This window comes from Pituophis catenifer, unplaced genomic scaffold (assembly GCF_029215685.1).
Source record: "Pituophis catenifer annectens isolate HBS135680 unplaced genomic scaffold, rPitCat1.0.hap2 SCAF_7, whole genome shotgun sequence".
NCBI classification, from domain to species: domain Eukaryota; kingdom Metazoa; phylum Chordata; class Lepidosauria; order Squamata; family Colubridae; genus Pituophis; species Pituophis catenifer.
Window position 1 is genome coordinate 47,177,709 of NW_027256887.1, and position 9,979 is coordinate 47,187,687.

General features: G+C 39.3%; 1 protein-coding gene across 1 annotated transcript; it reads right to left on the reverse strand.

Annotated features, from left to right (window-relative positions):
* Positions 1–7,057: 7,057 nt before the first annotated feature.
* Positions 7,058–9,723, reverse strand: PHLDA1 (pleckstrin homology like domain family A member 1). Its single transcript, XM_070947417.1, has 2 exons — positions 9,239–9,723; positions 7,058–7,657 (listed from the first exon to the last, which is right to left on the reverse strand). Exon 1 carries the CDS (start codon positions 9,721–9,723, stop codon positions 9,256–9,258), a length of 468 nt encoding a protein of 155 aa, XP_070803518.1. The 3' UTR covers positions 7,058–7,657; positions 9,239–9,255.
* Between the last annotated feature and the right edge of the window lie 256 nt (positions 9,724–9,979).

Sequence of the window (9,979 nt, forward strand, 5' to 3'; positions counted from 1 at the left end):
TAGGTTATTTTAAAAAACTTTGCCTGAGACGCCCGGGATGGAATTCTTTTGCCTTGCTAAATGTTAGTGACTAACATGGTCAATCCCAAAGTGTGTTGGTAGTTGTTGTGGTCCAGCAGTGTCTAGAAGAAAACATGTTGCCTACCCTCAGTATGTTTTATCTATCACACAAGTCCAATGCAGATACGTAAATAGACATTTTTCAACTGCTCAGTGTAGGAAGGGAGGGAGGGAGGACGGAGAGAGAGAGAGATGTACACTTAGGAGATTAGTTATTTTGTGGTTTCACATTTATGTATTTTATTGATTTAGTATTTAGGACTTATTTACCATATTTTTCGGTGTATAAAACACACTTTTTCCCCCCTAAAAGGGGGTGAAAATTTGAGTGCATCTTATACACTGAATGTAGCCCACCCACTGGCCCCCACCCTATGGCCTCTGCCTCCCAGCAATTTACTTCCTTGCAGCAAGCAGTAAAAAGAAGCAGCCCATTTCAGCTTCAGCACAGCCTAATTAGCACAAGTTGATTGTCCCTTGGATTGGCCTCCCGACTCTCAGCTGTTTCAGGCTGCAGGGATTGCCATGGCCTATTGCTGCATGGGCCTCTGCTGCTTGCTGCAAGGAGGTAAATTGCTGGGAGCAGTTTTTTTTTCTTGTGCTAATCAAACTATGCTGAAAACGAAAACGAAAGTAAAGCAGGCTGTTTGCTGCAATGAGGCAAAATTGCTGGGAGGCAGAGACAGATTTCTTTTTCTTGTTTTCCTCACCAAAAAAGGTAGGTGCGTCTTATACTCCGGAATGTCTTATACTCCGAAAAATACGGTAGTATTTTATTCACAAATTGGCACTATCGGGGTGCAGTGGTTAGAATGCAGTATTGCAAGTTGACTTTGCACCCAGCCAGGAGTTCAATTTTGATCGGCTCAAGGTTGACTCAGCCTTCCATCCTTCCAAGGTCAGGAAAGTCAGGACCCAGATTATTGAGGAGAATATGTTGACATAACAAACCACTCAGAGAATGCTATAAAGCACTATGGAGTAGTATCTAAGTCTAAAATGATATTGCTAGTGCTAATGCTACTTATAATTTACAGAGTTTGTTTTAATTTTTTTTTTTTAAGAATTATGTTACTTACATTTATAATGTATTTTAATTTGCTCATTTTATTTCTGTCAATTATCTAGAACAGAGCTCTCCCCAATGTTTCTGGCTTTGTGGCCTGGCAGCAGGGGAAGAGGGGATGGTTCCTCATGAGTGACAGGCAAGCACATGCTAGTGGAATGCACAACTATGCACTCACCTGCCACTTCCGCAACCGAGTTCCAAATGGCTCAAGGCCCGGTAGTGGGCCGCGGTCCAGGGGTTGTGGATTCCTGATCTAGAAAATCTTTACTTAACTTAAGGTGAGATTTGTAACCATTTTGAAACATTCTGTGATATAATAAAAGTAATTTATTTTAACTCAAACTGAGTTTCAGAAAAAAGCTTTGCTTGGCACCTGCATAGATTGACCTACCATAAAATACAGTGAATAAAGTGGCTACAGAATGACTCCCTCACAGCCATATCAAGAGTAATTTCAGTAATGTCACCTTTCATCTGCAACATCATCACAGATTGTCTTGTTTTGGCATAATATGGGAAACACCGCTCCACAGCAGCCTTACTACAGATAGAGGTGATGTAAGGATGTGTCCTTAGCAAAAAGGATGTGGAAAATCTTGCACTGGAACAAGGATATTGTAGTGGTAAATTTTAAATTAGCCTTGCAAGTTACTTGGGAAGGCCCTGAAATATAGTTTACTTAGGATTACAATCTTGGGCTCCAAAAAAAATCAAGATAACATTGGAGTTTCCTGTATCTTTTTGGCTGTCATCTAATAAGTGTTAGTAACCCAGATACCATATTATATGATATCAGATATCAAATGTTTATACATCTCTGTAATAAATCTATTATTTTCATTAGTTAAAAATAGTTGGAACAATAGTTGAGACAACCACTATTACTTTTTTTAATGCCCTCAGTAGTCCTCAGTTTAAGACCAAATTCCATTCCCAAGGTCTGTCCTTAAGTCAAATTCATATGTAAACTGGAACAATACCATTGTATAATACAGTATAAATAATATTGTGTAGTGAACTTGAACTATTGTGTATTTAACTGGAAGTATTATGTATTTAAATTAATTTTTGTTACAATAGGCTCCATTCTTAACTGTGGGTCATCTTTAAACCAGGGTTTCTTAATCCAGGGACTTGCTGTACCTTGATGAATGTTTACAGTAGACCTTTATTGCTCAGCATTCCAATCTTAAAAGTCTAACCCTTTTAATGTAATTCACATTTAAATCCTCTTTAAATTCGGTCTGAAAACACTTAAAGATATCTATTAGCCCTTTAAATCATCTGTATCAGAAATAAAATGGTAGCATCTGCTCTCCCTGCTCTATTCTGCTTTCTTTGTTCTCAGACTTGAAATAAAATCCTGTTATATTTTTTCTCTTCTTTCCATTGCTTTGACCTCTGGTTTGCACTTCTGTTGTTGATGGTAAATGGCAGGCACTAAACAACAAAATATGGCTGCAGTAAGTGTAAGTCTTCTATCACAGTTTTCGTAAGCTGGTGCCCTTTAATGTGTTGGGGGTACAACACTCTGAATTTTCCCCAGAGTAATTTATGAAAGGGAATTCTCTAAGGGCTAGTTGATGGTTGACAAAATAAATGAAGTGAGGCACTGCTTTTTAATGGAAAATATTATGTCTGAGTCATCTGCCTTATCAGAAAAAAAATATTTGTTTTTAGGAAAGAAAGGAAGGGAAAGGCTAGTTTAATATTATCATGTCATCCAAAAGGAAGACTGTACATTCCTCCCACCTACTGACTGACTGCTGTGTGACTAAACAATTCCTTCTACTTTCAATTTCCTTGTGTAAAATAGAGGTCAAAATGATCTGATGTAAGTTGAATGCACATCAGATGCTAGGGTGCATGAAATCATCCAGTTTGAACAAAGCTTTGCTTCAAAGCCTACTGTTTTCTGTTGTTTTTCTATTTTTCTTACAGACAACTAGATAATCAAGTTAATCTGGGATTAATTAAGTGGTTAATTTCTTTAGCATTGTGTAACCTACAACATTTTTCATGTTTTACAATATGTCACATTAAATTCTACCTATGTATATATAAAATTGAGCTTGGAACTTGGCATTATGGGTTTTCTCTTCTTGTTTGACTCTTAATCTCTGTTGACCAAGGTGATGAATTGTCATTTGCCTTTGTTATTCTTCTGGACATAGTAAAAGTCTGAATGGACAAATTATCAGAAGTAGAGATGCCATCACTGTTGAGAACATAGAATCATGTACAATATGCAGACACTATGCTGGTGTCATCTCTGGTTTTTGGTTGTCCTCTGCATCACCAGGCATCTACTCAGAAGTAAACATAACTGAATCTGCAAAACTTATTCACAGGTAAGAATGTATATGATTGCAGTCTTTAAGAAGGATCAGGATTAGGACCTGGGAGATTTAATTCATGTTTAGTTTCTCCCATGCAGTTCAAACAACTGTAGTGGGAGTTCTTTTCTTTTCTTTTCTTTTCTTTTCTTTTCTTTTCTTTTCTTTTCTTTTCTTTTCTTTTCTTTTCTTTTCTTTTTTTTTCTTTTTTGGAAATGCTAATTGAAATAAGATAAAATTGCATTCGATACTATGCTTCAGATTCCCTTTAAAGGCTTTCTACCTATTTTCTAGATGTAGGCTGAAACCTAGTAAGTTCACTGTCAGTCACACAGATTTTGATGTTCATGATAAAATTGTTGTATTGTTTAGTACCATCTGGGTTGCCAAAATCTCAGTGACCATTAGATGACAGGATACAGAAAAAAACTCTCTCCAGATATTTGCACTCTAGATATAGGTAGTTCTAAATAAGCCCATGCATTTTGAATTTCTAAACAGTGATTACTCACATTTCCTACTGATACCTGTTCTCTATACTCTCTTAAAACTCTCTCATTTTAAGTTGATCATGAACATTCTGCCCAATTCCAGGGCAATCAACCCTGCTGATAAGTAAATTCTATTGAACTCAATGAGATTTACAGCAGTCTATTCATAATCCAAAACCAAGTATCAGTATATCTCATAGATTTCATATTTTGTATCATATCATCTAAACATTCCTAAAGATGTTTCTTTATTTGAAATGGAATGCATATTGAAAAATAAATCACATTTCTCCAAACTTTGAACTGAATTTAGACACATTGGTTTGATACACTGTTTCAGCTCAGAATGCCTGAAACCACATCATGGCAACTAATCTGCAGCCAGTATTTGTAATTGGCTTTTAATTTTTAAATTAACACTTTTTTCCCCCAGAAGATAACGTAGAAAACGTGAGATGATATCCTTTGTGCCAGAAACTTAAAATAACATGTCATTTGTATTCTTGAAAAGCAAATATATGACACAGAATATTATTTTTCACCTTACCATTTGTTTGCAACATCAGTATAAAGGCTATTTTCTCTAGAATAGTATATAGCGTCATGGTATCTCAGGTAAGCACCATATAAAAAGGGTAAAAATACCTAAATATATGTATGCAAGCCATCTGCTGTTACTAATTCACGAAACTTCCTTTCTAAATTCTGCATCAGGTTATATATAAAAGGACTGTGTGAGTTAAAAATTAATATTATTGTATTTGTGTCATACATTTATATTTGTGTCATGGCAGCATCTAGTTGACCTTTTTAGGACCTGGAAGGTAAGTAGGCAGAATGTAGCTAGTCCTTGGGTGAGAAGTAAAATAACCCAGAAGTTCCATAGAGCCCAGTAGATGCTCTGGTGGTGCAGAGGTTAGAATGCAGTATTATAAGCTAATTCTGCCAACTGCCAGCAGTTCAATCCTGACTGGCTCTAGGTTGACTCAGTCTTCCATCCTTCCAGGGTCAGTAAAATGAGATCCCAGATTGTTGGAGGCAATATGCAGACTCAATAAACCACTTAGATGGGGATGCAAAGCACTATATTATTTAATACTTCAGTCCAAAACCTCTTTCTAGAACAGGGTTGTTTAAATCTGGCCCTTGGGGCTGGCCTGGAAATATCAAAGGACCGGGCTGCGGTGCCTCTGCCAGCCAAAACAGGCCATAGAGGACCGCTTGTGGCCCTGCACAGCCCGTTTTCAGCCTCCCTGGCCTCCATCAGCACTCTGCCAGTCAAAAACGGCCCAACAGTGCTGCAGGAGGACTGGATTGGACTGGATTACAATTATGTGGCCTCAAGTAAGTGCCTGATCTGGATAGAAATCCAGCAACATCCTATTTTAATACTACAGTCTAATGCCAGATTTTGCATACTGTAGGTCCATTTAATCTACAATCAACAATCTATAATTGACAGCCATTTCTATTCACTGTCCTGGAAATTTACCTCTGCTGTTAGATCTTGTATTATCATGTTATTTATGCTATTGTATTTTTATTATTAGTTGAATAATAAAAATAACAATAGTATAAATAGCTTTTCTGTCTGGAAAAACAATTTACTATTTAATAGTAGGGTATAAATTTAGAAATAAAAAGTTAAGTGGAGTATGAAGAATAAGTAACAAATGTTTGCCAGTAATATCTGGTAGAAGAGATAGGAAAATGGTTATAGTAAAGAACTGTGGAAAGAAAGAAGGGGAAAAGTTGCATCTTGAACCTGTGTCAAATGCCTGCCATGGCCACACCCACCCCAGCCATGCCCGCCATGACTACGCCCACTGCAGGCACACACACACACGGCCCTCCAAGGTCAAACACAACCCTGATGTGGCCCTCAATGAAATCAAGTTTGACATCCCTGTTCTAGAACATGCTCCAGGATGGAAAAGATATTATTTCAATAAGTCAGAAGGAAGCCAGAAATACTATTGTTGTTCTTCCTATCTATGTTTATTTCAAAACTTAAATATAAGTGTTGAAATATCTACTTATGATAGCCCACTTGTCATAATTTGGTCACATTTGCCCCAAATATAAGATTGCACCTATATCAGAATGGCTATAGTTGCAATTCTTATACCTGGTATTTTTGTACAACTGAGCTTTTTGAATTGCCTGTTAGCTCCGCTCTCAATTGGAGAAGTGTGGGAAGCTGATACTTAGTCATTTCTGTAGGACAAGAGTAAGAACTGAAACTTTACAGAAACCTTCCATAATTTATCAGGATAAAAATGTATAGAACTGCATACAAATATTTAATATTTCAATATTTAGACACTGTGCTGTGTCTAATTTGACTTTAATTAGATCATAATGAATTTCATTTCATGAAAAACTAGACTGATTTGGAAGATTGCACATCCTGCAATACAGAATATCCAGATTGAAAAGCATAGCATATATTACCTTATCAAATTAGTAATTAGGAAATATTATATTGTAAATGAATAGATCAAGGGCTTTGATTCTTAAAGGGGATTTAGAACTCTTCTGTTATATTAAGATTCCAAATATCACAAGACGACCAGAATATTCTATTAAGCTGACAAAAAATAAATGTAACATAGTTTAAATATTCAATTGGACATTATTATAGTTTATTTAAATCTCTGTTCTAAGAAGAAATAATTTTGATTATAGGTGGTATGAAAAATATTGTATAGGACATTATTCCCCCCCCCCAAATGATAGGGAATATTGGTAAAATTATCTAATTAAGTACTTTAAGACATTCTATATAAAATAACGCGATAAGGAATTTGCAAAGATTTCATAAAAACATAAATCAAATAAAACCACAGTAAGAAATATTATAGGCTAGGGACAAATTTAAATAAAGAAGTGCAATGAGTTGTCTTTAGTATGTTTCTTCCAACAAATCTCATATAAAAAAGAACATAACTTTTTTATAATTATTCTTCTGGTAAGTCAGTCAACTAAGATTTTCTGCTTGTGAAGTAAGGATATGAAAACTGGTATAACTGATTACTACTGAATACAATGTATAATAGCACAAGTCAAATGACTGTTGAATAAACAAAACCATCCAGAATTTTAATTCAAAGCCACTGCTTTCTTTGGAGCGGGTATTCTCATTATTTACAATATTGGTACAATAGTTCAATATAGCAAGATACATTTCATACATTCATTTCATAACAGCCTTCCACTTTTTGAAATGAAAACTGTTGCAAAGCGGTAATGTAAAAGCTATATGAAAAGTTTGTATCCTGGTAAATTCTTCATCTTTCTGTTTTCTTCTTGCTTCAGTTTCTTCCACCCTCTCTACCGCAGTTTATACAATTCACCAAAGCAAGTATTTTCCACACTTCATTGTCTCTTGGATGATCTACATTCAGAAGTAACCTGAAAACTTAAAATCCCCACTAATAAATATACATACAAATAAAACATAGTGGAATTTTAAAAATGACAGTGCGACATATGTCCTTTGAGGTCAAATATGCCTTTCCTAAGCTTAAGCAGTAGCCAAACCCAGAACAGCTGAAGTACTTCTCGAAAGCAACCACAGATGGTGTCAAAACTGGACAAAATCCAGGGGCTGAACTGATGCTCTTGTACTTGTCCTCCTTTACTTTGCCAGCCTTTGATCACTGTTCCTCTTACTTCCAGAAGCGCCTCTTGAATTTGATCTATAACAACACACACAAAATATGATCTGAGTAACATAGCAGCATTCTTGTGCGTGCAAATTACAAACTAACCTATTGCTTGTTTTTTTTAAAAAATCCAATAGTGCTGATGAAATGGAAAGGTCCTCCCCCATAATATTTTTGCAAAAGAGCATAATGTTAGCAAACGTCTTCCAACAAATTGCATAAGTAGTTTTAAACTTTAGTTAAGACTCTCACTACTCTCAACACATCCCTATTACAACCCTGTAAAGCACACAATCACCAACTGGTTTAGGTCTCATTGCTGAGAAGTCATGGATGATTACATGCCAGTCACCAGAAAACTCTAATTATGCCTTTACAGAGAACATATTCATAATTGCTGCTTTACATGAACAGGTTGCCTTCCCTGATGAGAGACCATTCATGTAAAAAATGTACTGAATTAATTAACCTCTAATTCTTTCTACTGATTTTTCAGCCCTAAGGTTTTGGGGAAATTATTTGTAGGTGAAAAACATTCCAAGTAAAGATTTGGTATTGTATGAAGCAGGGGATGGGGGTGGGGGAAAGGATTCACAAATAACTCAGCCCCTCTCTTTCTTTACCCCAGAACCTGAATTCAAAAGGATTCATACTACTCGCAGACTGTAACGGAGCCTGCCTATCACGGTCCTAAGTCATAATAGTTAAAAATTGGTTCACCCTCTGACTGACTTGATTTTACTACCGTTTTTGAAGCGGTTAACAGTACACCGTGGTTGTAAGGCAAACAATGTGGTCGTTAAGTGAATCCATTGTTTGCTATGGAACATCTTTGCCAAAAACTGGAAATAAATACCATTTTTCAGCAAGAACATCATAAACCACGGTCACTTGACCACAGGACATAGCAAATGGCCATAAATGTGGGCCAGTTGCCAAGCTCCCAAAATGCCATTATATGTCTGTGGGGGTGGGGAAACTAATGGGACTAGGTTGTAAGTACCTTTTGGGTGGTTTGGCGTAACTTTGACCGGTCATTTAAACAACTGGTCATAAATCAAGGACTACCTGTACACCGCAAGAGGAGCACAAGAAGCCGATTAAAAACTGAATTACTCCGTTTAATTTTAAACACAAGAATCTGCAAAAGATAGTTATCCAATTTTCCAGCAGATGCAGTCCTTGTAACTCCACACTTTTGCAGGATACCAGGTTAAACTGAGCTTGTAGGAAAAGATAAAAAGTCCATGTAGGGCCATTTCTTTCCCTTACTCTATTGCCCCCCCCCCGTGCCTCTGCATATGTACTGAGTATACGTAAGGAAGCCCCTACACGTGAAGATCATCCGGGGATTGTTTTTGGTCTCTGGGGTGTCGGAGAAGCAGCAGCTGCACAGCAAAGGTGGGCGCTTCAGCAGAACAAAAGAGGGTTGAAGCTGCCGCCGCCGCGCTTCGCTTGTTTTTTTTGCGAGAAGCTCCCCTCAGACGCGGGGAGAGCTTGAAGGGGGAGAGGCGGGGGAGAGAACCCCACCTGCCCCCCCCGCGCGCGCCCTAGGCGGCCGAAGCCAAGTCCGGCGACTGCGGGCACAAGGCGGGAAGCGGGCGAAGCGAGTACCTGTCGGGGTGGCCCGTCTAGGCGGAGTTGGAGGAGCTTCGGAGGCGGGGCCCGAGCTGCTGGACGAGGTGCTGCTGTTTCTGCCGGGTCGACTTGACCGCCAGGATGGCCTGCCGGTTTTTGTACTGCACTAGTTGCAGCGTGATCTCGGCGTTCCAGCCTTGATCCTGCGGGCACCGAAAGTCGACCTCCTTCCCCTCGGCCATCACCACCGTGAAATACATGTACTTGCCCTTCCGCTCCACGCAGTCCACCGTCTTCATGGTGGAGAAGGGCAACTGCTTGATTTTGGCGGCGGCCACCGCGGGCTCCCCGTTGGCAGGAGGAGAAGCCACCGCCGCCGCCGCCGGCTCCTGCTTGGGCGGGATAAGCAGAAGCCCTTCCTCGGTGAGGATGCAACGCTTCTTCTTCCAGAGCTGCAGCAAGCCGTCGCTGCGTTTCTCCAGCACGCCCTCCTTTACCGGCTTGCCGCCGCTCTCCAGCATCCTCCCGCCGCCGCCGCCAAAAACTTCCGAAAGGAGTGAAAAGAAGGCGCGCGCGAGGGGAGCGGCGCACGGACGAGCGGGATTTCCCGGGACGCGCCGGAAAGGCTTCGCCTTCTGCCGAACGACGGCCAGGTTTAGCCGCGCGGCTTCTGGTCCCGCCGCCGCTCTTTCCTCAGAGCCGCTGGAGGAAGCGCCCTCCGTCCCCCTCCCGTTGTTTTTGAAAGCGGCTTTTTCATTTCAGCGACACCAGGTTTTC

Excerpts from the sequence above, each read along its gene's own strand:
- PHLDA1 (XM_070947417.1), bottom strand. The coding sequence starts at position 9,723 with ATGCTGGAGAGCGGCGGCAAGCCGGTAAAGGAGGGCGTGCTGGAGAAA.